This window comes from Oculina patagonica, chromosome 5 (genome assembly GCF_052425735.1).
Source record: "Oculina patagonica isolate OP01 chromosome 5, crgOcupat, whole genome shotgun sequence".
NCBI classification, from domain to species: domain Eukaryota; kingdom Metazoa; phylum Cnidaria; class Anthozoa; order Scleractinia; family Oculinidae; genus Oculina; species Oculina patagonica.
Window position 1 is genome coordinate 14,383,110 of NC_135762.1, and position 27,680 is coordinate 14,410,789.

The 27,680-nt window shown below is 44.0% G+C and overlaps 2 protein-coding genes across 2 annotated transcripts; one reads left to right on the forward strand and one right to left on the reverse strand.

Annotated features, from left to right (window-relative positions):
* Positions 1 to 460: 460 nt before the first annotated feature.
* On the reverse strand, positions 461 to 2,301 carry LOC144655658 (prokineticin receptor 2-like). The gene has a single exon (XM_078515952.1). It carries the CDS (start codon positions 2,032 to 2,034, stop codon positions 805 to 807), a length of 1,230 nt encoding a protein of 409 aa, XP_078372078.1. The 5' UTR covers positions 2,035 to 2,301; the 3' UTR covers positions 461 to 804.
* A 5,820-nt stretch (positions 2,302 to 8,121) lies between these two features.
* LOC144655693 (neuropeptide Y receptor type 1-like) lies at positions 8,122 to 19,757 on the forward strand. Its single transcript, XM_078515992.1, has 3 exons — positions 8,122 to 8,983; positions 18,590 to 18,696; positions 19,450 to 19,757. The coding sequence occupies exons 1-3, from the start codon at positions 8,177 to 8,179 to the stop codon at positions 19,532 to 19,534; spliced, it is 999 nt and encodes a 332-aa protein (XP_078372118.1). The 5' UTR covers positions 8,122 to 8,176; the 3' UTR covers positions 19,535 to 19,757.
* The last annotated feature ends 7,923 nt before the right edge of the window (positions 19,758 to 27,680 follow it).

The window sequence follows — 27,680 nt, forward strand, 5'->3', positions numbered from 1 at the left end:
CCCTATTCAGGTAGCGGGGCTATGGGTGGGGGTGGGGTGAGGGTTAAAATTGTATCTGCTAAAATATTCGGGCACCTTGAAGTACAAGACAAACCAAATCTGTCGTGAAAAGCAAAACTTAAAAGCGCCTTTGGCGTCAAATTTGTTGATAAAGCAAGAAAATAACTTTCTATGTGAAAAGGAAATGTCAAGTGGATCTGACCGCCTTTTCAGCCCGCGGTTATTTCTGATAAATTTGCACAAGGCTTCCTTCCCAAAAGAAATTTACATTTTTGTGAAAATTTGAACTACACGAATCCCAAGTGGGTCGAGTATTCACCTTTGCTAAATAAAATTTCCTGTCTTTAACTCGTCGTCGCTTATCGATTTATCATGGGACACTGTACTGTTGGGGCTCATTCATTTCTTTAAATTTTGGAGCTAAATTATGATATTTATTCAAACCCCAAAAGAACAAAAGACACCTACTAAAATGCACTCATTGCGTGGTAGATATGATTAAATTTACAAAAAAGATATTGGACTCTTTCAGCCAGGGGGTACATGACTTTACAATTTTTAACCAATAATTCTTGAGCAGAATTCCATTATTCCTCAAGCGCAAAAAAGCAATCATGATTATTTTATAAAGCACGTGTTCTGTATTCATCGCGTTACGCATGAATTTCCAAGACTCTTTAGTGTTGAATTGCTAATTGAGTAAGCCAATTCGACCGGTGCAAAGGAACTGGCTCGGAAAATTTCGAAACGTATCTCGTTTATATTTTCAGTAGTGCGAAATTGCTGAGATGCTTAACTATTTAGCTACAAAGATTCCAAGATAATGAGGTTTTTCCCATTGCTTAATAGCGAGGTGGCAGTTTGTAGGGATTCAGAAAGAGACCGTTGTATCTCAGTTCGACAGCTGTTGCTTTTTCTAGACTTTCTCCTTGCATCAGACCTTTGGCGTTTCCGTTTGCATATAATACTCAGCTCACGAGTAAAATTTCGCACGAAAATAAAGCAAATCCATGGATTAACTGCACAATAAGAACTAGCCAGTACGCGAGAGATGTAATCCACTACCTTGAAACTTTTACTACATTTTGGAACCTTCTCTGGAGAAAAGATTTTCAGAAAGTTTATCGGTATGTAGAGCGCCCAGCATATTACAAGTGCTGCAACAGTAGCCACGGCCATTCTTTTTAGATTCTTGTTGCGTTCTTTTATTCGTCTCGTTCCTTTGTCAGTTCGATACGTTGCCAATTTGTCCCTTTGGAGTTTGACCACGATGACAGTGTACAAAACACAAATAACAAGCAGCGGTATAAACAGCACTGTTACGAATAAAAATATGTTGTAGCGAAGGTGTGCTGACTTGTTATCAAAGGCCGGTTCCCAGCTGGGTTGACATACTTCATATTCACGGTTGGTATCTTCTGTGTCAACAATGGTCTTCAGTCGAAACGTATAAAAATATGGCGAGTGAATTGCCATGGCCATGATCCAAGTAGAAACCACAAGAAAGCGACGTATTTTCTGTGTGATTTTCTTATACAGTACGGGACACACAACTGCTAGGAAGCGTTCAACGGCGATTAAAACTAGACTCTGGGTTGACACCGACAACGAAATGTCGCTGAAGAAGGTGCATATCTTACAGAGGAACATGCCTCCATTTCCGCGAACAAGGAAAGCGTTGGAGCCTGTTACCTCTCTTGTAATAAAGCGAGGGATTAGAAAGATCGCTACAAGAAGGTCGGAGGCAGCCATGTTAGCAATAAGAAGCATGATGGGTTCTTTCATCCTCACGAAGGCAGTAATGATGAGACTGTTTCCTACCAAGGATGCTAACAGAGTGAAAACGTGTACTGCGATATTGACCTGTCTTGGACCTACTGTAATGGTACAATGTTCAGGTGTAGATGACTTATTAACACTTGCACCATCATCATCTGAGACCCGTGACGAGTTGTTCAAGTTAGTTGCAAAGATATGATCGATGAAAAATAGTTGAAGTAATATAACACAACGAGTGATCGATCGGGTGTACATGATGTTGTCACGACCTATTGCGTTTACGTTCGTCTACTGTTCGGCTTCACTTCACAGGGACAATTATTTATTCGGAAGCCTGTTAGTAAAGGCCGGAAAATTGAATAACGTTTTATGACAGTTAAAATGACCTAAGGCGTTTCGCGTAAAGATATTACAATTATTAATAAAACCCATAGTGGTTTTCTTTCTTTGCTCAAATCGCAAAGGGTTTCGCTGGGAATACCGGAGCAAGGTGGACACGCAATTTTATTATGTCGGCTTTGAAAAAAAAGGTATACGTATAAAATAACCAACCGGCTCCATCACTCATTCTACATAGAAATTTGCATATCCAAGATAAATCTAAATGTTTATGTTCTCTGTCTGAGTGTTAAGTTTTCTGTCTGACACTGTAACATAATCTAAACATTGAAATGCAAATCTATTTCTAAAGCACGTTTTGAGACGAATCTTTGTTATCTTCTAAAAAAACGCCATTTAATTAAATCTACTCTGCTGTCATAATGGAAGCAATTTCTGCTATGAATGGAATTGATTTGCATAAATACGCCCCGTTCATTAAACGTGAAACTCAAGCCCGCGTTATTGAACAATATCGAAAGACAATTACAATGACAATGATACGTAGGTGGCGTAGACACCCACACTCAAAGAGTCGAATTCTCTTTTCTTATATCAATCGGTAAGAAATTATGTGGACTTTCTTTAGCCAAAAAAAATCGAAAGGAAAAGATTTTGGGATTCGATCTAAGATAGAGGAATTAAACAATGTTAAGTTTGTAGCTTCCCCAACTGAGTGTAAAATGCCGAATAGACTACCGTACTGAAAAGAGTAGAACGCATAAATTATGGCTTTTCTTAAGTAGCGAGGGCCACCACGACAGCGATGCCGTGGATTCAGTGTTTGTAAAGGGGTCGCAACTATCTTCAATTTAAATCCGAAAAATTCGTTGTTGTCGCGTTGTTAAAAAAAAAAAAAACAGAATTTTGTTATTTCGCGTGGAGGCTCACCAATAACGTAAGACAAAGAACGACCAAGTCAACGAAGAACCTCAAAACAATAGAGCAGAAAAAACAATATATAGCTCCAACCCGCACCGGGCAATTTCCGTCGCCATGTTTTCATTGCCATTTCGTCGTGCATGCATTATTTTCACAACAAACACCACATGTTGGCAACAAGAACCTTACCGGAGACATTTTTTCCGCTTTAAAGATACACTGTAATACAACTGGGATCAGTGGATAATCGAGGGTCTCAATGGGGTGGTGGCTTTTACGGTTAACGGTTAAAATTTTGGCTTTTTTACGGCTAACGGTTAATTGATTTCCATAACGGTTAACAGAAGTAAAAAGTTAATTTTAATTGTTTTTAAATGTTAATAATTAATTTGTATTATTGAAAAAACATATTTTAGGTCTCAGGGCTATTCTGGGACGATGAAGTGGACTATTTTTGTTTATTTATAAGCTTTTATAATTACTGACCGATTTTTTACGGTTAACATATTTTACGGCTAACGGTTAAAAGTTTCGAATTTTTACGCCTAACGGCTAAATTTGTCTCCGTTTTACGGCTAACGGTTAACCCCATTGAGACCCTCATAATCGAGGTGTGTAAACCAACTTGATGAAGGCGAAACGGTAAGTCACAGGCTTACCATCCTATGTTTGTGTTTGTTTGCGTGGTCACAGTATACCCATATGAATATTCAAATTTCTTCACTAATTGCCACTGTAAATATTGAAGCTTTCTAAAATTTTACGACTTTGTATTTCTAATAAAATGAAGTAGAAATATGTTCGCATTGTTTAAGCTCGTTTTTATGTCATTTTGTTGGTTGTTCTGTGAGTCTAATTTTTCGACTCGTATACAGAATACAAATGTTTACACATCGCAGAATCGGGTACCGCCTCTGGAGCCGAAAAAATATATTTTCTCGGCACGCTTCCATTAGAGCTCTCGGTCCTCAAAAGAGCAGTCAAAGAAAACGTAAAGTTGAAAATTTATTTAACAAATAGAAACAATCTCGTTCCCAGGACCCGCGTCCCCTTTGAGATGATCTGCTCATATCATGCACCTATTCAAACTCAGTCAATTTGTATTGGTAATTATGCCCTGGGGATGAATAGATGATATGCAAATAGATTTATAAAAGAGGAACACGTGTTAAACTTTGTGCACTCCCCTCTAGTCCAAGACATCGAGATGTTGCCCCTACACCCACCTGGTTTGGCATCATAAACTTCAAGCACGGGGGCAATTTATATACCTCGTCCTGAAAGTATGAAAGCCCAAAAACGCCAAGCATAATGTGCATTCTTCATTCTAAAAACGTGAAGGCCCAAACACGCTTAACAGGACCACTTTGATAATAAAGATCGTGCCAAAAAGTCAGATGGCAAGCTCAGGGAGTGACCACAAGTAGTCAATAGCGGCAACACTTTGAGAAAGCTACCACACTGACAAGGGAGGAATGACCTCCTCTGACTCTGACTTACGCTCAAATGGGAGTGCTTACCACTAACGTTTAAACCCAGAAGGTTCTCAGGCGATTCCTACCAAGTCATATCAAATTGCATTATACAGTCACTTCTTGTTTTAGCGGACACGCCGGGACGTCGTTTAGAGTCCATGATAGCGAGAGTTCGTAATAGCACGGTGTGGGGAAAAAATGGCGTTAACATAGGCTAAATAATGCATACTGTTACGAGCTTATCAACAGTAGTGAATCCACTCAGAAGCTGCTGCTAGCTGGGTATAACAAATAACATTGGTCGAGGCTTTTTACCCAGCTCTCTCTCCTTAGGAGAGATCAAACCCTTTAAAAAGGGTTTGATCTCTCCTAAGGAGTCGTCTGGAAGAAAAAGGCGCAAGCTGAAGAGAAAAAGCAAAGTCTGTTGTACAGCTAATGGAGCAATTGATTTAAAAATAAATATTCCAGAAGACTTCTGAAGTGTGTTTTGACAAATAGTATACAACAGATTGCAATTTTCCAATCCTCCCACTCGCGACTCTCTATCAGAATCCGCGCTCAATTGGCTTTGGAACTGAGTCTGTGGAGGAGGCAGTTAAAACTCCATGACTGACACACATGCACACTTTCTAACTTTTGCGAAGTCGGGACGACATTTCTGTTAGAGATGGCGGAGAGGGGGGGGGGGGGGGGTATGCAGAAGGAACTTGAAGACGACTGCACAAGCCACAAGATGATGTATTGATCGGGTTTGAAATCCTGTTCATGTACGTTTCAGGTAGAGAAAGGAGGAACGTGAGGCGTATTTTCCACAGATGAGAAATATATCACGCGCGGCAAAATAACTGAAACCTTATGCAGTCACAACTTGTCCGCGGAAAATTAATCTTACTTGCTTAACTGCTTAGTAAATGGAACGGGATTCAATAGCCTTTCTGACTATCGAATAAAATAAATGAAAAATTGTTGGAATCAAAAAACGCCTTGGAAACCAACCTGCAAGCACAAATTAAACTAATTTTTATTCATCTTGTTTGTTTGTGTATGTGTGTACTTATTTCATCTCTGATCAAGGCAAGCAAAATTTAAACTTATAAATTTAAATAAACAATTCGTTTCCAGCACAGCGTTCGAAACACTGAAGAGTTTCAACTGTTTACGCATTCAAAACTCATTAATAATTCATTAGGAAAAAACAAAAGGAAATTGCTTTATATCAGATAAAGACACGGCTAAATTTTATGTCCAATTTTTTGGATAAAAGAACCCAAAATTTAATTTTTAATATCAGTGCCAGAATGAAAAGATGTACGTTCGACCATTTTTAACTTGAGCCGTTCAATGAACTCGCAGTTCTTGCTTTATCAAGTCTAAAACACTCGGCTGGGCATCGTGTTTTAAACTTGATAAAGCACTCGATCCCGCGTGTAAGCTTTATAAAACATTACTTGAAAAGATTTAAAAATACGGCCGGTTCGCTGTTTGCGTGCATGTAAGAGATATTTTTATTAACTCAATGAATAAATAAAATGCTAAATTTATGTTTTGCATCTGCAGCACTTATATTGCTTTGAAAGAATTTCTGGATGTATTTTGCTTAAAATAGCTAAAGGAAAGAAAACTCCTTATTTGGACAATGACGTCATAATTAAATGCCTTAAAACTTTATCTTAACACAAGAATTGAGCTTGGCTACAATGATTATCGAAATCAGCGTACATGTACTTGATTTGGTAAAAATAGCTATATTGCCAAAAATCAGATTAAAATGCCTGTGGGTATATTATTTATCACGTTTTGGGCTCCTGTGTACCTGAATATACTGCAGACTATAACCTCAGTACAGCTTATATAAGAGGTAATAAAATAGAGCCTTTATGCTTTTCCATCGTCAATCTACGGCACACGAAAAGGAAAAAAAAAAACTACTGAAGATGTCTATAGTAATAATTGTGGTGTCTGCGTTGTGCTGGTTATTTTTTGGTGCCCTTCAGTTCGTCCATCTTTAAATTTAGTTTTTAAGCTCAATACCGCGCCGGAATTATTTATTCGATTTAATTATTTTTTCTTTGTGTGAATGCAGAGTAAATCCATGTATTTGGTTTACTTTTATGCACCAGATTAGTACTATTCCATTTCTCACTATTGTCACTAACAGACATAATGAACAAACAAGAATAAAGAGTCTTTTTATTGGGAATGGGCAGACCGAGACCAGACAAGGATGAGTGCAACTTCTCCCTCAAAACACAGCCAAGTGTTCAGTATGACACACTCGCTGTCGGTACGGGCCGGCTCATATTTTGTACATTGGTTCCACTGCTTTTCTTATTCTGCACCTTTGGATCCACAGCTTTGAACCATAGTTAAAAGAGAAAAATTGTGTTAAAGCCCGGCGAAGTTGTATGTTTTTTGCTATTCTCGGGGTTGACCCTGCACAAAACCTGACAAAATACAATAGGTGGTTACTTGTGTTCATGTAACAAACCAATAGAAACATTGTGATTACGTAAGTCATGCATAGTCTGATAAGCGCAAAAAAGATGTACAGGGTCGTGGACCTTCCAACATAAATCTTAGCCTCTTTGTTTTCTCCTTTGATGTTTGCCTGGCTTCCTAAACATTTCCTTCTATTCACTGCGTTCTAACTAAATTTATCAGCATCGTTTTTTTTTTGTCATCAGTACTAGACTAATTAAGTTTCAGACAAAACTAATAAAATTCAAAAATGCATATCAAACGAAAAGATAAACGCAATCTTCGTTTGTATCTTATCACAGTATAGCTGAAACAAAGAAGAGATCCCAATAGACAAGACAATTTTTACGGCAAACTTGACCTTAAGATTTACGTGAAGTTCTTCTTCGTTCAGTGTAGACCTGTTTGTTTGCTTAAATAGCTTCAGGTGTCAAAGAATATATATGCTGAGAGTGATAAATGATCGTCGCAGTGAATTTCCAATTTTAAGCAATTGGAATTATGAAGCCTGACATTATGTTGAAGCCCTGATTTTTTTTTTTTTTCAGGCTTCTTTATTCCAATTGCTTAAAATTGAAAATTCACTGCGATGATCATTTATCACTCTCACATACACCCGCAGTTCATATATGAATCATTTCATATACATTACATTACACAGATGGTGTTCGAGTATGCTTCCATGCACATAAGCATTGTCTTACTGCATTGATATGCAACAGTATGCAAAGAGTTAAAAAGGAAAAGGCCATTTGTCGGCATCTACAATTATTTAAAAACGGAGGATGGAAAGGCTTACGGTTCCTTAAAAAAAATAGGTTAATATAGTAAATTCTAAAAGTAAAGCGTGTGCAATGTTACACGACTTTCAATCACTCAGAAAACAGCCTAAGATAGTTTTAATATTATCTGTCAATTAAGTCGCTGTCGGTTTGCAAATTTTATCACACTTCCGCATATATATCCGCAGCACATCCTGTTCTTATCTTATCCTAAATCGTTCGATCCATTTAGTCCAATTTTAATTCAGCGGCATCTTTTTTGTAATCAAGTATTTGACTAACTATCAGTCTAACCTGTGTAAATGCTACTAGAACGAAAATATAAACACAATCTTCATTTGGGTCCGTATTACAGTTTCACTGGTCAGTCGAACCTGTTCGTGTTCTCGGTTTGCGTCTTCGATGATGATGTTCGCCAACAACAGCACGACAACAACCTTAAATAATAACGAATTTCGAGGCCATAATGCTCAGAATAGCACGTGTTTGCCGCCGATTGATTCTGTGGCTATCATGATAAGTTATGCTACTATTAACAGTGTCATTCTGATTGCTTCGCTTGTGGGAAATACCCTCCTTATCTTCGCCTCTCTCAAATCGAATATGAAGATGAACCTGATACTAGCCAACATAGCTATTTCAGATTTATTGTTCTCCGTAGTTGAATTTCCTCGAGAGATAGTGGTTCATATTAAAGAGTCGACGGTTTTTCTGGTACACGGATGGATTGGTCGGATCCTCTGTAAGATTTGTGCCTTTGTTGCAGATGTTACAATTGCTGTGTCTACACTGTCCTTAGTTCTAATTACCATTGATAGGTTGGTCGCTGTGGTACTCCCACGAAGATATCGTCGAGCCACTGTCAAAAAGCGACGAATCCTTATCTTTTCGACTTGGATTTTAGCGATGGCGATTCACTCCCCATATTTCTACACTTTCAGTTTGGAGACAAGAAATGGAGAAACTTTCTGTATCACAAACTGGGAGCCGGCCTTCAATCACGAGTTAACACATACCCGCTACTACACTGCGTTACTTGTTACTGTTTTGATTGTGCCACTAGTAACAGTTTGCATACTTAAGACGATAATATTGGTGAAACTAAAGAACGATGAAATGGCGCCTTTTCGTACTTCTATCGCCAATCAACGACACAAGAAAAGGAACAAAAAGCTGCTTAAAATGTCTGCATTGATCGTTTTGGCATTTGCCTCCGTCCCCAGTCTCTTTGAGTTTCCCCATCCTTCGCATCTGCCGAATAAGAGACAGCTAGGGAGAGCGACAAGATGCAGCACATTACATAGCATGGGAAAAAAAACCCCCAGAGAACAAGTGGAGCCACATGAATAACACTGCCCCTGGAGACCAAAAAAGAAAACAAATGAACAACAAACATGTGACTCCCAGCAAAAAGATCATGCAGAAAGGAACAAGAAAGACATCTCGCCCCCCCCCCCACCAAAAAAGAACGAATGACGACTGAAGAAAAAATTACCACTGAACCCAAGAAGAAATATTCTTTTCAATGGCAACACAGCATACAACTGCCAAGAGTGGAAGAGGGTGGAGCTATGCACAGGGTCTGGGATCATCTAGAGGCCACTACTGACTGGCAAAATCTAGCTAATACCAGGGAGACTTGAAACTAGGTTCTGAAGCCAAACAAGGGTCATGCCAATAGGTAGGGGAAGTGAGAAAATGAACCAGTCACTGAGAAAGGACATTCCTGGACAACAGTGAAAAGAAAGAGGAAAGAAGGAGAGAAGAAGAGAACCTCCAGCTGTGCCCAACTGTGCGCACCAAGGAAATTATGTCAGTGCCGCTCTCTCACACAAACACTCCACCTCACACTCAAGCGAATGACTTCGCTCGGACAGTGGGACACCATGGCGAACTCAGCCAGCCACGGAGCAGCTGTCCCCCGCCGAGCAAAGCGAGACTGAAGAGAAGGAGGACAGACGAGACTATGACCAGCATGGAAACATGGGTCGCAATGGTCAAATGGCGCTGTGGTCACACTGCCACCGGCAGTGAGGAAATGCGTTGGTAGTCGCGAAACAGGACATGGTGGACACACTGATCCAGGAGACTCACAGTCGACTCACGAGTAGTAGATGTACCCAATGGCTGACCCCGACAAAGAAACCCATCAGGGGGAATTGGGAACTGCCTCACGCAGAAGAAGCCGAAAATTTGGAACACAAGAAAATGACAATGCACAGGTGCGCTGGCCCACTGATGCGAGTGTACATCAAGATCTCCCTATAGTCGGTGCACAGATTGTGAGCCAGGGCCTCCTCCCTGCATCTCCAAGTATCACACTGCAGAGGACAAGCGGAAGAGGAAAGCAGAAATCATAATTGCATGTAGTGGTAGTCCCATCCAAAATGACACATCATGCCAACAATGCCGACACTGTCTGTGCGTCGTACGAGACGTAGAGTAGATATGGGGGAGCTACATGTGGTCACACCCTACGTGAGTGGAAGGGGACAGCAATGGACCAATGCATGTCCGCCCGTGATGTCAGATCCCAACTGAGGAGCGGGACCAGACCCGTCGAGACCAAGTCCACAGGGCTGTCAGGAGCTCCACGCACAGGGTCCTCTGATCAGGTGTCATGAGCTTCTCCCTCCACAGAGACCCAACAAGTGAAGATGGCAGCAATTGGATGCCATGCTCACTGAAGTAGGATCATGGGAGTGACGGATGGAGCACCCGCAGCAAGCCAGATGCACGCAGGAAATGGGAGGACACTGCAGTGCTATGTGTCGTGACATAAGAAATGCGAAGTGACAAAGAACAAAAGTGCCCACGGATCACAGACGAACTCACTCGTCCCTACGCTCACTCGTTCGTTCCAAGGGAGAAATCCGAGGCACTCTAGCAGAAAATTAAAATAATGAGAACAACCATGAACACTTTACGCCGATTTCCAGTACCACATCACAGCTGCAGCGGCGCAAGACAAGCTGCACGCCCCGAACGCTCTCAAACACTGGCGACACTCCCGGAACGCGACCGCCGAGCGACCGCCCCCCACGGCGAACGAGAAGAAGTGACAACACAAGAAGGAACACGAGGTCGAATGCCCCAGACGACCCAAAAGCACGACAGAAGTCTGCGCAGGGACATGTAGTCCGAGAAGTCTCCCCCCGACACTCGCCTCGCCTGCCACCGCGGATCACTGCTGATCTTGGCGTGTGTCTGTGCGCACCGCAAAGGCAAGGAACCGTGTAGCCAGCACACTGCCGGGACCCGCCCCCCCGTACGTCCGGAGGATGGACTACCGAGGAGACCAAGACGAGCAACGGAGCGATGACGTATCCCCCCACAGGAAAGAAAGAATTGAGGCACCAGCAGACGGCCCACACCAAGCCGCAGAAGAAAAAAGACGCGAGCCCCCACAACACGGAGCGCCCCCCGGCGCGCTGGCCCCAGGGGGGCGCGCGCAACCACCAGGAAGACCGCAGAAGCGACGAGGCACTGCAAAGGCGCAGCACTGGCCCGCACAGACGGGGTACGAGAGTGTCAGGTGGGGCCTGCAGGGATGGGTGCCCCCCCCCAGAAGGGTACGGAAGGCGGCCGCGAGACCAGCACCACAGGGGAGAGAGAAAACTCCTAGTCAAAGCAAGATCTGCATAGACACTGAAGAAAAGCACGAAGGAAAGATGTCAGCAGAATAAAAAAAAAGCAAAAAGTGAAGAAAAAAAAGCAGAAGAGCCATCCAGAAGAGAAGATGAGGACCAAGACCAAAGAGCTGGAGCAGCGGAAGAAGAGAGAGAAAGAAGGAGGGGAAAAAAGCAGCACCAAAAAAAAGCAAAAAGTGAAAAGCGAGACGAAACCAAGAGAAAGAACGAGACAATGGGGCTATGGGAAGTCACATGGAAGTGCCACGAGCGAAAGACCCGACAACAGAAAGAAAACAAGAATACGCACTACACAGACACCCCCAAAAAATCACCACAGACCCTGTCTCCACCAAAAGGGGATGCCCCGCTGCCAGTGAGGGCGCCACTGCCTGTCCCTGGCAATAAGTAAAAACCAGGATCACCAAAAAAAGAAAAAAAACCACCCAAAAGGCGAACACAGTCTTCTCAACCGAAAGAACCAGTCTCAGAAGGACAGAAGGGAGTCGACGAGGCCCGGATCAGTGGCAGCAGGCCGGAAAGAGGGAGCACCAAACGAGAGGGGAGAGAAAGAGAAAGGAAGAGAAAGAAGTGGAGACGAAAAAAAAAGACCGAGCAGGACGACCCACAGAAAGGGAGATCCAGAATCTCAAATCTGACTGTGCCACAGTAAAATTAAGCCAAGTAGACATCCCGTCACGAGGGACCCAGTACCGTACTACAGATATGCCCGCGAATGTTTCATCTGTGGGCTCTCTAGTTCAGTCATGGGTGCTAGCAGCTGGTCAGGCGAACCAGAAGCACAGCAGGGGCAGCCAAGTGTGGAGACAGACAAAAGAAAAAGAGCAGGATCAGTAATCGCTGAGGGGAGAAAGAGCGCAGACACGAGAGGAGAGGCCCAAGGGAAAGAGGGGCAAGAGAAGCAGACAGCAGGGAAAAGACGGCAGCGCGAGCACAAAGACCCCAGGATCAGTGCACAGAAAATGTGTCACAGTGAGCAATAGAGGACCCCAAGACTCCAGTCTACTGAGGGGAGGAGACAGCCAAAGGAACCAGCCAGACGACCCCAAGACAAAGGACAGAAGAACGTGCCCCGCGCACCACAGTGGAAGTGACCAAGGGAAACACACACAGAGAAGGAGAAGGAAGGAGAGGCAAAAGAGGAAAAAAAAAGAGCGGAAAAGCAGACAGAAAGCGAGGAGACCAAGCAAAGAAAGCGAAAAAGAGCAGCAGAGAGGAGAAAGCACAGAGGAAGGACAGACAGCAGACACAAAAAGACAACAGCACAGCAAAGAAACAAGCCACCAGAGAGAAAAAGCGACAGCAGAAACACACGAGGAACGCGAGAGCGAGAGGAAAAAGACCCAGACAAAAAAAGAAAAGAGAGCAGACTGCAGAACACGAAAGAAGAAAGGAGCGAGCACGGGAAGAACACAAAAACCAGACAAGAGAGACAAAGAAAAGCAGAAGAAGAGAGAGCCACAGAAAGGCACCAAGAGAAACAAGCAGAGAGGACCAAAGTGGAACGCAAGGCCAGACAAAGAAAGGGAGGATTGAAGGCACAAGGAAAAGAGGATCGGGACGAAGGAAGACAAGACAAGACACGCGCAATCCAGATGAATCACCAATCTCACGAGATCAACAAGAAAATCACGGCAAGAGCGCCCCCCCCAGATCAGTCCAAAATCATGATCAAATCATCGACCAGCAACTACACAGAAAAAAAGACAGCACCCAAGAAAGCTGACCGAACAGCAGACGCAGCAAGAAAGGACAAAGCACACAAGAGAAAGCATTGATAGTCCCAGATGCCCCAAAAGAGCCGCGATCGAGGGAGGTGGTTGGTAGGGGCCAAGGACGCGAAAATGGAGTGGAGAACAATCTGGGTGGATGGTGCTGCCACTGTGTGCCTGGGACAGCTGTGCGCGGCGGACTACTGCCAGTGGGTGCGCCGTGGACATAGGCGCGAGCAGCGAATGAGATCCGCACACTGCCCACACTGCCCTGATGGAGTGGAGCCAAACCTTGTGGCAAGGAAATGTACGGCGAATGGGTGCCCGCGTCTCACGTCAGGAGAACGCTCTCGGCTGAACTGTGTTCTGCGTGTCTCGTCATGTAAGACCAGAATGCGCCTGGATGCTGTGGAGCACAGTCTGGACAGGAATCTGGGACTGAAGGCCCGTGAACAAGCAGGAAGCGAGGACGCAATCGCACCACGCGCAGGGTCAGGTGGATCCCAATCGTGAGCAGTGTGCAAGAGACGTGTGCCGTCCCAGTCCACCACCGACATAATGTCGCACGGAGAGAACCTTGGGACCGAGATCGCTCGCACGAACAGGTCTGCCCCGCCAAAGGCCAGACGTGTACCTGTAGTTGCCCCAGGAGTGGAGAAGGTATGGGATCGGGCGAGAGAATGGTGGTAGCCATGAAGGTCAAGACTAAAGACACAGTCTCGAATACGACAAAGTCCTCTGGATTGGGGCGACGCGTGTGCGAAGCAGAGCAAGAGACGGAGGTCCAGGCAACTCGATATCTAGGGCTAGGCTGGTTGCACGACGATTGGTGAGCACCAGGTGATGCGTGGTCAGGGACTCTCATGATGTCATCCAATAAACTCCAATTCTGTCTGGAGGGGCAAGAGATGGTATGGGACGCGTCTAGGTCTGGCGATTGGGATGGCGTCTCTCATGGGTAGATGAATGTATCTCTTGGCCGTCTCTGTGGCCTGCCAACGCCTCAAAAGATTCTGTACCGAAGACAGCTCAGGATTCCGTCGATTTCTCACGGCTTGTTTGGTCTATCCGCCAGTTCACGATCTCAGCATGCCCAGTTCGTCTAAGCTTGGTCTCCGAGTAAAGGTAGAGAGTCAATCTCCTACTACCACGATTGTGCTTCGTTTCTCTCGTCTGGTTCGATTCACGGTACATTCTCCTATGATTGGCAGGTCATGGGTGAGTGCCCAATTTGATTCGATTCTCAAGTGCCATTTCCGGTCTCTATTGCAGTTTCGGAACTGATATTCATCATGATGTTGTGTCTGCGCCGGTATCTGGCTCTACTGTGGTTCAATGCCGTTAGAAGATGGTGCAGGTCTTTTGGATGCTTTGGCCGCTTGTGTATCTTGAGGTGGTGGAGAAACATCATCGCCGAAGGTCGCTGAATCGGACTCCGGTCAATTTCCTCGTGACCTGACACTTGGTGGATTTGCCATACGGTGTTTGTCTCGATAATTTCTCGTCCTCGCGATTGCGTCTTGTCGGTAATCTTTGGATAGCGAGTTTTGTCTGCTGTGACGAAGCCTTTCTCTGAGGTTAGTTTACAGACGTTTGCGTAATGGTTTCGTTTTCCACATGCGGTGCAAGTGGCGCCGAACGCCGGGCATTTTGCGGTGTACGCCCACATCGACCACATGGTTGAAGCTGGCGTCTCGATGCGAACATCTCTCGTGGGAAATCCTCCATTTCGGACGCTTGCTGGTTGGTCTCTCGTCAATAGCGGCTCACAAGGATCGAAGACTCCAGCCTGTCGAATGGCACTCGAATCCCATACGCAGATAAGTGGTCTGGATGGCGCGCAGGATATCGCACTGGCAATCCACACGAGCGAAGTATGGCGAGTGATTCGTCTCTCTGCTGAGATTCCAAGGAAATCTGCGTAATCTCTTTGGGAGGAAATGCTGTCCAGCTTCGGATGAATTCGTGTATTCGTCCGCGGGTGGGTCGTACTTTCGACATCTGGTAGAGAGTCTCGATATCGCGTCCGCCGTAGATGATAGACCATCCTTCAACTCCGGGTCGAATGCCAAAAACGAAATTGACGCGATATCCTCTCCATATCCCATCTGTTGGCGGTGTAGTGGGACACGGCGAAACGAAGGGGAATATTGAGCTGTCTGTGTAACAGTGATGTTCGCTGTACCGGTTGTGCTTGGGCTGTGGAGCGGCACTACTGCTCGGTGTAGCCGAAGCAGCTCATCAGGATCCCATCCTTTCTGTGTGCTCTCGCTCTTCTATATCCCGTCCTCGTCGCCAATGTAGTGATCGGGAAGACGAAGGAAGACAAGTACAATGTACACGCGTCAATCTCAGAGTAATTCACTCTAATCTCATTCTGGATGATATGTACAGAAGTAAAATAAATCACGTGTATCAATGATGTAATCGCACAAAAAAACAAAAACCAATGAAAATGACCTCCCCAGATAAACAATGAACTGAGTGTCGACAGTGGCCTGACTGTTGCATTGGTTGGTGAGAGTGGCTGTGGAAAAGTACAGTTGTCAAGCTCGCAGAGATATGATCCCAGTAGTGGCCAGGAAGACCCCATCAGTCATAAAATGATAGTGCAAGATAATCCTGTACAGTACTGTGCAAAAGTAATGCAAACGAAATCGTGAAATTCGCAACTTTCGGGCTCGACAAAAAAATTGCGAAATGTCGAGCGAATTCGGCGAAAAAGTAGCACTCGTCGTCTATGAAACGTCCCGAATTTCGCGAGCATATTTCGCTGCTCGGAATGTCTCAAAATTCGCACTGTTCGAAATACTCCTCGAAATTCGAGCGGCTCTGCGAATTTCGGCAAATTCGAAAGAGAATCACCAAGCTGAACTAGGCGTAAATGTACTCCAGTTAACGAGGGTCGAAAAGCTACAATAAAAACCAAAGAATAGGATTGGATCACCGTCAGCTCTCGACTGTCATTAACTGGAACACTTCAAAAGGCATCATGGATATGACAAAGCTGACGGAAAGACTCAGATGTAGGCCACACACTCGCGTCGGTAGCAGATGCCATGTTCCGCAAACCCAGTCTCTGCGCTGTTGATCACCATAGCGACCACTGCATGCAACCGTAGTATCATTGTGTCATCGATACGAATTCGATGCTCGAGGCTCCACGAAAATGCATGAATCGCTATCCGAATTTCGACGAAATCGATATCACGCGTAACGTGAACGAACATGTCCGAAAGAAGAAAATCGACGAAAACGAGAACAAAAAACGAATTCGACGACGGCAACTGCACAGTACTGAAAAATTCAACACATTACAAATACATCAAATGGACTAACAATATACTCAAACATGTTGTGCACAGTAAAAGAAACACGAAACGCCCCAGCGATATCCGTCAGGAATCGCGTGATGCAGTCAAACGATCGTATAGTTCAGGCTATCCTCCACACAACTGTGCAAAACATCATTGTCCATGCGATTGCTCGATGTCGAAGTATGAGTCATACAACACATATCTCTCTCTGTGTGAAGGACTGTTGATGGCCAAGACACGTAATCTCAACTGAAGTGGTGCGTCAACACATTGGTGGTGAGTCAAGAGCCGTCTGCCACAACAATAGCAGAGAAATCCGGTAGGAAAGATGGCGTCACACAGGAAGAAAGAAAGAGCAACCAAGATGGCCAAGCCAGATCATGAGGCTCCTCAAGTGAGAAGAAAAAGTGGACTGCGAAAAAATGGCGCCAGATACAACCTGGAGCGAACACTCCATATCCGAAAAATTGGAATGCATCTGACCAAGACCATGAACACAACTCTCAAGGCAAACCTGAAAAAAATGTGTGGAGTCATCACACAAAAAAAAAATGATGTGAGTCCAATCTCAGGGAAGAAACTCTGTTGGTGAGCGAGGAACTCAGCTAGTGGCGGACAGAAGCAGCGAATGCCATTGCACGAGCTCTGAAAGATCCCAGGATATGGCAGATGAAGCAACTCAGCGTTGGACAGTGAAAGTGAATCAATGTACAAGCGGCCTGGATCAGGTGAGAAAAATACATGTAATACCAACTATCGTAACAGAGAAACCAGCAAAATGTAAGGTGCAAACAATGCCAAAACAAAAGAAAAACAAAAAATGCAAGAAAGTCAAAAATAGTCCGAAATCAAGATCGGAAGATCAAAAAAAGTACGAAAAATAAGTGACAAAAGGTAGCAGTTCTCATCCCTGACTGTGTGAACAATGCACAAACTGGGACAAGCCGGCAGGTATGGGCGCTGGCCAAAGCTCCCCCATATACATATACATAGTAAGTAGAGGCCAAAAAACTAATATCATATCAATTCCTCATCTGTTAGGCCGTCAGGGTCGTACAACCATTGTGATTGCTCACCGTTGTCAACAGTCCAGAATGCTGATGTATTGCAGCTATCAGGAGGGTGTGGTGGTCGAGAAAGGAAGCCATGATGAACTCATGCAGACTGACGGAGTCTATCATCAGTTGGTCACATACAGGAGTAATCAACCAAAAGTCGAAAAGAGTGTGTCAACAAGTTGATCAAGACAAAAAAGAAAAAAACTGCAACATGAGTAAACAATAGTTGCACTGTTGTCACAAAGTAGCTGGAAGCGAAGCAAAGGAGTAGGAGAACGCGAGGAAGAAGAAGAGCAGAGCAGAGAGGGAAGCAAACCACCGCGACGAGGCACACACCCACAACCACCATCACGCAACACGAAAATCTGCCCGGACACCAACACGACAGACGAAACAAAAAAAACAAAAGGCAGAAGACGTGAGTGGTGGGAGTCGGGAACCAAACCAAGCGCAAGGAAACAACACCAAAAAAACAAAAACGTGGAGGGGGGGGGGGGGAGACGACCGACCAGCACACACGACCAAGAAGATCCAAACGAAAGAGAAAACCGCCGGACACAACGAAAACAAACGCAACGCAGAAGTCACGGGACACAGAACACGGAGCGGGGGTAGGGAGACCGGGAAGAAAAACGCAAAAAAAGAGAGACAAGCGCCGAAAGGAGAAAAAGACGGAAACACAAGAAACCAAACAGGAAACAAACCACAAAAGAGGGGGCCCAAAGGTCAAAAGAACGAACGACGAAAACAGAACCGCGAAGAGGACGAAGAGGAAATGAGGCGACAAAAGCAGGAAAAGGCGAAAGGAAAAAAAAAAGGAAAAGAAGGCAGGCGGAAGAAGGGAATCGGAGAGGAAGAAGAGGACGGAAAAACCGCGAAAAAAGAACAGAGAGGAGAAAGAGCAAGCCGAACAAAAAAAACAAAGAGAGCGGAAAAAAAAAAAAAAGAGACGAAAGGAAGAAAAGAGAAACGAAAAAAGGCGGACGGAAAGAAGGAAGGAACACGGAAGAAAAAGAGCGGAACAGGAAAGAAAAAAAGAAAAAAACGAAAAAAAAACAAGACGCACACAAAAGAGAAGAAAACATGCTGGTTACCTTTTCTTGCCTTACAGTTTCTTCATCTTTATTTTTCAAGCTCAATTCCACGCTGTAGTCTAAGCTTTGAAATATTTGGTCAGTTTGCCATTCTGGGCCCGGTTGTTCGAAAGAGGGTTCAATTAACCTTGGGTTAGAGCTAAACCCGAGGTTAGATTTCTTAACCGGAGGTTTATTAACCCGAGGATAAAATGGTGTTGTTCAAAGCACGTTTTGTGGGCCGGTTAGTTAAACCCGGGTTACGCGCGCTAACTCGCGGATAGCATCCCATAATATTCTTTGTTTGTCTGTTTTATTTCGGGCCAGCGGTAAAAATAGTTTCTGTGACACCGGCACCTTCACGCAAGGCAAGAAAACAAGGCTTTAGCGCGACCAAAATAGCCATTTTAACGGACAAAGTAGAAGAGAACTTGATCATTTGACAGAATAAACTACAAACAGCGTGACAAACGAAAACAGAACGACGTACAGTATGGCAAGAATTTACCGTGGCGATAACTGCCGTCGGCGTGGAAATGCGGACTGTACACGAAGTTTGCGAAAAGTGGAAAATTTAAACTTCGCGGCAAAGAAAGACTTCCCAGACATGATTTATCGGCTGCAAGGCTTGATGGCGTTGAGTGTTGCCGTTTTGTTTGACTTTCACTATTGAATTTTACTATCTAATCCGAGGTTAACGATTTAACCCACCTAGTTAGGTGGGTTAAATTTAACCCGCTGTTTACCCCGAGGTTAGTGTTAACTTACCTTTGAACAACAGAACTAACCTGCGGATAAAATTTAACCGGAGGTTAAGTCGATTTAACCCGAGGTTAGGAGTTAACCCTCTTTTGAACAACCGGGCCCTGTTTTCGTTGTGTCATTGCATAGTGAATTCATGTATTTGCTTCACTTTTATGCGCCGGATTCGTAAAAACCTGTGTCTTTAATCCAAATCCAAAAATACAAGTACAAATCCAAAAATCTATGTCATAAATACAACAACACAGAAGAAAAGTTCAAACTATATGGAAACTAGATTATAGGCCCCCGGTCATTAAAGCAACAGCTCACTTTGAAAAAGAGTGATGGCCTGGGCCGAGAGTATCCTCGCGGGCGTGTGTGGGATAATTTGGGGGGAAACAAAAATACTCGCGGGGAGAAACACAGAGAAGGACACAGGAACGCTGAACGCAATGATGGTTTTAGGATAAATATATAAAGTCTAGAGAAGATAATGAATGAGTAGAGAATCATCGACAAATTAGTATCAGTAATAACATGATTTCAAGTACAATTTGGAAAAAAATAGCACGAGTAACTTTTTCAAAGGCTAACCGGGCTCGCGCAAATTGTCTTCTTTGAAACATTTAGAAGTGCTTATTTATTTCAAATTGCCCTTGAAATCATGTGATTACTGTCACTAATATACAAGCGACAATTTCTGTCACGCTTTGATAACTTTAGTGACAACTTCATACATTTAGCGCCTGGCTAAAATTTTGGACGTGTGAACTCGTGCGTATCATTCACTTTCTGGAAGTGCTGTATGAAAACTTCTACTTCAGAATAGTATTTTGATTCTTTTCGCCGTTGAATTGGAGTGTATGTGAATGAAAAAGCAAGGGAAAAATTCACAAAGTTCTGCTGCCGTTCTCGGCAGAGATGTTTTGTGGTGGTTTTAAGAAACTTTGGATCCATGCCGTTGTTTTGTGCGTGCGTACAGAAATAAATCTTCAACAGGGTGACCATAATACCGAATTGAAATACTCAACTATAAAAATCCACCGAACGGATTTTCGTAGTACATGAGAGCATTCAGCTACAACTCTGTGTGACTGCCTGACTTCAATTGACGTTTTACAGGTTAGATATAAACAGCAGTAAATTATCTTTTGCGCCTTTGTTACCACAGGCAGACCACCCTATTGTAGTGATCGGGTAAGACGAAGGAAGACAAGTACAATGTACACGCGTTCAATCTCAGATGTAATTCACTCTAATCTCATTCTTGGATGATCATGTTACATTGATAGTAAATTATTAAATCACGTGTATCAATGATGTAATCGCTACACTCCTCCTTCTTCAGATCAGTTCCTTAAAATTCATGTATCAAATTCATTCTTGGTTATGCTTAACATGCAACTAATCAATCACTTAATCAATAAATAATAATTGATTAACATGCACCTAATCAATGAAACATATTCAATGCTGGTACCGTAATACCATAGTAATCGGAAATATCGCAGTCAATGTCAGTAACGAAACAAGTGTTTAGTGTTCATAATCATTGTTGATAGCATCTGATCAATGTTCAAAGTCAATTCAATGTTCATTTGGCATAGTCCTTCAGATGCCCATCAAATGTAGATTTGGTCTGTCGCTGTGATCTGCGCAGTGGTAGGGTTTGGTTGGTAGGCGTTGCCTCAATTGGCACTTGTCGGGTAACAATGCCTTGGGTGGCTATTGGTGCTGCTACTGGTGTTGTTTCCTGGGTGACAGCTGGTGCTGCCTGGCATTTAGCTGCTGGTGGTACTACTGGTCTTACAGTGGGTGTTTTCTTGTCTCTTGCTGGGACATAGGCTGTTCTGAGCAGCTTGAATTTGGATGCATCTCGGCACACTGTTTTCCCATCACTGGTTCTCCTGGCATGGATTGTGGAGCCAATTACCTTTGTGGCAAGGTAAATGTACGGTTCGAATGGGGTGTCTCCTTTGCGTTTCTTGTCACGTTTCAGGAGAACGGCTTCTCCGGCTTTGAACTTGTGTTTCTTGGCTCTGTGTCTTCGGTCATGGTAAGACTTCAATTTCTTTTTGTAATTGCTGTCTCTTTTCCTGACTTCTTCGTCCCTGTTGGCTCTCTCTGTTGGGTAGTGGTCAAGTCTGGTACGGATTGCTCGATTCATGAGCAGATCATATGGTGCATTTCCTGTGGCTGGGTGAGGTGTCTCCCTGTATGCTTGTAGCATGTCATAGGTTGCTTCATGGAGATCAATGCCTTCTGCGCGTGCTATAGCGGCTGTCTTGTTTATGAGCTTGTTGAAACCTTCCACTTGTCCCTGGGCTTTGGGATGTCGTGGTGTGATTTTCTTGTGTGTGAAACCCATTTCTGCTGCAAACTCTTTGAAGTCTTCGGAGTTAAACGGTGGTCCATTGTCTGATTGGACTGTCTTGGGGACTCCGTGAGTGGCGAAGACTTTCTTCAACTTCTTCCGTACCGGCTTGATGGCTGTCGAGTAAACAAACTCAACCTCTGGGTACCTTGAGTATTGGTCAGTTATGACCAGTGCGTACTCTTTGCTTGGGAATGGTCCACAGAAGTCGATTTCAATGGTTTCCCAAGGTCTCTCTGGCAGTTTCGTCATTTTGGCTGGTTCAGTATGCTGCGTGTTTGTTGCTATCTGGCAGTCAAAGCAAGTGCTCACAACGGTGTCAATGCGAGAGTTTATGGCGGGAAACCAATACTTTCGGCGTAGCATTTCTTTAGTCTTGCTGATACCCAAGTGTCCTTGCTTGTGGGCTATCTGGATAATCTTGTCTCTCAGTGATTCAGGGGGGATGATTCTGTCCATTCTCAGGATCAGTCCTTCTGCCATGTATAGCTCTGCTCTCAGGTCGAAGTATGGCTTAAGATCTGGATCAGTCTTGGTCCATTTGCCTGTTTGCATGGCTGCAGCGAGCTTCGTAAGTTCTCTGTCTTTTGCGGTTTCTTCTTTGATTCTGTCCAGGACTACAGCGTGCTCTGATTGGACAGTGGCGATGACATATTTCTCAAGACGGTCATTCCCTGTCTCTGGCAGTGGGTGTCTGGACATGTAGTCAGTCATGTTGGTTTTACCAGGGATGTGAATCATTTCGAAGTCAAGGTTCTGCATTTTTAAGGCCAGTCTTTCAATACGCGGTGGCAGTTTAGCTGTTGGGTTGTTGAACAGTGGAAGCAGTGGCTTGTGGTCTGTTGCCAACTGGAACTTTGGTGCGCCAAGCAGATACATCTGGAGCCTGGTTGTAGTGAATTCTGCTGCGAGTGCTTCTCTCTCGATTTGGGAGTACCTCTTCTCTGTGTCAGTTAAGGTCCGGCTCACGTAGTGTACTGGTTGGAATCCTTTGCCAGTCTTCTGAAACAGTCCTCCTCCTAATCCTTCTGGGCTTCCGTCACAGATGATAAGTGTTTCGCGTTCTGGATGGTACGGGATTAGGACTGGGGCTGCTGTGATGGCGGCTTTCAGGTCCTTGAAGGCTGTTTCTTGTTCTGTCGACCACTCAAACTTTGCATTGACTTTTGTGATCTTTCTCAGTGGTTCACACCGGCTGGAGAAGTTACTGATGTACCTGGATAGGTAGGCTACCATTTGAAGGAAAGAGACTAGTTCCTCTTTGGATGCTGGTGGAGCACAGTTTTGGACAGCTTGAATCTTGGTTGGACTTGGTTTAAGGCCTTCTTGTGTAAACAAGTGTCCATGGAAGTCGATGGACGCTTTTCCAAATTCGCACTTTTCACGTCGCAGGGTCAGGTTGTGATCTTTCAATCGTTGTAGCAGTTGTGCAAGAGACTTGTTGTGCTCGTCCCAGTCTCTACCACCGATCATAATGTCGTCACGGTTATTGAGAACCTTTGGGATGCCTGATATGATCTTGCTGATTTCTGCATCGAACAGGTCTTGGCTGTTTACTCCGCCAAAGGCCAGACGTTTGTACCTGTAATTGCCCCATGGAGTGGAGAAGGTCATGGTTTTTCGTGATTCGGGGTCGAGGCAGAATTGGTGGTAGCCATGGTTAAGGTCAAGTTTACTAAAGACCTTACAGTCTCTGAATACTGTTACAAAGTCCTCTGTGATTGGGGCTTGGACGTTTCGTGTGCGAAGCATTGATTTGTTCAAGAGACGGAGGTCCAGGCTAACTCTGATATCTTTAGGGTTCTTAGGCTTTGGTTGCACGACGATTGGTGAGCACCAGGTGATTGCTTCGTGGTCAGGGACTTTCTCCATGATGTCATTCTCGATAAACTCTTCAATTCTGTCTTGGAGGGGTTCAATGAGATGGTATGGGACGCGTCTAGGTTTCTGGGCGATTGGGATGGCGTCTTCTTTCATGGCTAGATGAATTTGTATCTCTTGGCCATCTCTTGTGGCCTTGCCAACGCCTTCAAAAAGATTCTTGTACCGATTTAGGATTTTCTTTAGCTCAGGATTCTCGTTTTCGATTTTCTTCACGGCTTTGTTTGGTTCTTTTAATCCGCCAGTTTCATCGATCTTCAGCATGCCCAGTTCGTCTAAGCTTGGTCTTCCGAGTAAAGGTAGAGAGTCAATCTTTCCTTTTACTACCACGATTGTTGCTTCTGTTTCTCTCGTCTGGTTTTCGATTTTCACGGTACATTCTCCTATGATTGGCAGGTCATGGGTGAGTGCCTTCAATTTGATTTTCGATTCTTCAAGTGCCATTTTCGGTCTTTCTGTTTGCAGTTTTCGGAACTGATATTCATCCATGATGTTTGTGTCTGCGCCGGTATCTGGCTCTACTGTGGTTTCAATGCCGTTTATGAAGATGGTGCAGGTCTTTTGGATGCTTTGGCTCGCTTTGTGTATCTTGAGGTGGTGGATGAAACATTCATCGCTCGAAGTGTCGCTGGAATCGGACTTCCGGTCGATTTCCTCGTGACCTGACACTTGGTGGATTTTGCCATTACGGTTGTTTTGTCTTCGATAATTTCTTCGTCCTCGCTGATCGCGTCTTGTTCGGTAATCTTTTGGATAGCGAGTTTTGTCTTGCTGTGGACGAAAGCCTTTCTTTTCTTGAGGGTTAGTTTTACAGACGTTTGCGTAATGGTTTCGTTTTCCACATGCGGTGCAAGTGGCGCCGAACGCCGGGCATTTTTGCGTGTGTTTACGCCCACATCGACCACATGGTTTTGAAGCTGGCGTTTCTTCGATGCGTTTAACATCTTTTTCTTCGTGGGAAATCTTCTTTTCCATTTCGGACGCTTGCTGGTTGGTCTCTTCGTCAATAGCGGCTTCATCCAGGATTTCTTGAAGACTCCAGCCTTGTCGAATGGCTTTAACTCGAATCCTTCTATTACGCATTGTTTTTATTAAGTGGTCTCGGATGGCGTCGTTTTCATCGTGATATTCGCATTTCTTGGCGATTTCTCGTACACGAGCGAAGTATTTGGCGAGTGATTCGTCTTCTTCTTGCTGTAGATTTCCAAGTTGAAATCTTGCGTAATCTTTATTTTTCTTTGGGAGGAAATGCTTGTCCAGCTTTCGGATGAATTTCGTGTATTCGTCCGCGGGTGGGTCTGTACTTTCGACATCTGGTAGAGAGTCTTCGAGATCGGCGATATCGCGTCCGCCGTAGATGATTAGACCATCCTTTTTCAACTCCGGGTCTTGAATGCCGAAAAAACGAAATTGACGTTCGATATCCTTCTTCCATTTATCCCATCTGTTGGCGGTGTTAGTGGGATCACGGTCGATAACGAAGGGTGTAATATTGAGCTGTCTGTTTGTAACAGTGATGTTCTGCTGTACCGGTTGTGCTTGGGCTTGTGGAGCGGCGCTACTGCTCGGTGTAGCCGAAGCAGCTTCATCAGGATTTCCCATCTTCTTTCTGCGTTTTGCTTCTTCGCTTCTTTTTCTTATATCCCGTCCTCGTCGCCAATGTAGTGATCGGGTAAGACGAAGGAAGACAAGTACAATGTACACGCGTTCAATCTCAGATGTAATTCACTCTAATCTCATTCTTGGATGATCATGTTACATTGATAGTAAATTATTAAATCACGTGTATCAATGATGTAATCGCTACACCTATGTGTTCGTGGTTAATAATTGTTGACATAAGGTCATGTTGAAATCAATGGCGCATATAGAAGATATATAGAGAAACATTACGTCGGCTTCGATTTACTACAAAATATAAAATTTACTCTAAATGATTCAATAAAAGTTAAGATGAAATGCTGAATGTGTCTTGTGTCGTGTTTTTTTGCCGCCCCGAGCCCTTTAAGACGTTTATTTTGCGAGATCATTTAGCGACCGTTAGAAGAGAGAGAGAAGAGAGAACAAGATGGTTTAGCGTCAGTTCCAGCTTGAATTAGACAAGGTCGCGACCGCCGGCGGTAAAGCTGCCTGCCTTGTTCTCTCTTCTCTCTCTCTTCTAACGGTCGCTAAATGATCTCGCAAAATAAACGTCTTAAAGGGCTCGGGGCGGCAAAAAAACACGACACAAGACACATTCAGCATTTCATCTTAACTTTTATTGAATCATTTAGAGTAAATTTTATATTTTGTAGTAAATCGAAGCCGACGTAATGTTTCTCTATATATCTTCTATATGCGCCATTGATTTCAACATGACCTTATGTCAACAATTATTAACCACGAACACATAGGGTGGTCTGCCTGTGTTGTTACCGAGCGACCTTTAATTAACAAGCTTACCTTATCTCTGAGCATTGTCTCTTAAAAATTAAAATTTTTGCTACTTCTGTATTCATTCAAAAAAGAGAGGCAACCGGTTCCTAGGTAGTCTGGTCACTACTTCTTTGCGTTTCGCTTCAGAGAAATGAAGCAATGTTTAGGCGCGGATCAGTTGCTATCCTTTATCGCCCGTCGGCGTGAGCTTAATTTCAAGTTTAATATGCCTTGTCCTCTTTGCCTTTTCGATAAATTCCTCGTCTTTTACACTTCCCGATAGTTAGTAATGTTTGTACTTCTGTACTTTCCGTTCTTTTCAAGTCCTTTAATTAAAATTACGGTTTGGTATTCTGGGGCGGATCTAGGGGGGGGGGGGGGGGTTCGGGGGTTCGGTCGAACCCCCTAAATTGAAACTGCTAACGTTAAAATACTTGTAAAATGTTAGTAAATAAATTCAATGTTATATGCAATAATTTAATGGACAAATTAAACCTTAGCTGATCCCTAACACCAACTGTTTGCTACAACCTCCAGAGATTCCAACCCTCACGTTTTGGCCCACCGTTTTCACTCAAAATTCTCCCGTTTTTTGTAACCCTTCTCTAGCAAAGAAAGATAATCTTGACTGCTTTAAGCACGATCCTTTGTCGTTTTTCTGTGGTGCCTTGGCTTCTTTCACCTTCAGGGAATCCTAGCATGAACCTGCGGTTTTGTCGGCGCGGTATAGCCGTAATACAGTAGATCGCCTCATTTTCGTGCAAGGTTTACGTTCATTTGTGGTGGTTTCTGAAGTCGTTCTGTTCGTCGTTGATGTCAAAATGCAGGAAATGGCATCTTAGTGGCCTATATTTTCAAAAACTTTCCTGGGGGGCATGCCCCCAGACCCCCCCTAGAGGCACACAACTTTTGTGCTCGTGGTCGCGGCTACGCCGTTTCAAAACCTCACTTTTTTTCTTACTTGAGGTTGAAATATCTGCACCTCAGCCCGGCTGACAAGCGAGCAAACAGCACTTTGAAACTTGTCAAAGGATATTTACAGACCACTATGACAACGGAAAGACTATTAGGCTTGGCATTGATAAACATTCATTACTAAAAGCCTGTTTACTATGATGCTGTAGTTCAAATGTTTGTGGAATAATACCCTCCAAGAATGCTTTTTGTTGATTCCGTCTTTGATGAGACACAAAATTGAAAAAAGCTAAAACGCAGTATAGTTTTGTAAATGTAATTTGAATCAGAATACATTATTTTTGATAGTTTTATCGTAGCTTTGCAATATTTTAATGCAAAGGAGTGGCACTTTGACTTTAAAAATATGAGGCATTAAAACACACTGACTTGGCCTCAAAATGTTGGAAATCGCATTTCCGAGGACTTGAATTTCAAAATTTTCCCGGGGGAGGATGCCCCCGGAACCCCCCTACAGAGGACCGCCTTCGGCGGTCCTATATCGAACCCCCTTTTGTTTAATCCTGGATCCGCCCCAGGTATTAAACCACACATGATCGCATTTAGAGTTCCATTCTTCGTCCCTCCCGAATAATCACACAATCGCTCGCGGCGACACTCTCGGCCCAGGCTGCCACTCTTTTTCGAAGTGAGCTATTGCTATTTCTTGCTTCCATTTCTAAGTCATGCATCTCGAATATCTTCCTCTACTACTTCCTCTACTGTTA

Bases quoted from the DNA above. Each gene is read 5' to 3' on its own strand.
- LOC144655658 (XM_078515952.1), bottom strand. From the start codon at position 2,034: ATGTACACCCGATCGATCACTCGTTGTGTTATATTACTTCAACTATTT.
- LOC144655693 (XM_078515992.1), top strand. From the start codon at position 8,177: ATGATGATGTTCGCCAACAACAGCACGACAACAACCTTAAATAATAAC. The intron at 8,984-18,589 runs GCCTCCGTCCCC...ACAAAAGAGAAG, and splicing joins CATTGATCGTTTTGGCATTT to AAAACATGCTGGTTACCTTT. The intron at 18,697-19,449 runs TCTGGGCCCGGT...GAACAACCGGGC, and splicing joins ATATTTGGTCAGTTTGCCAT to CCTGTTTTCGTTGTGTCATT.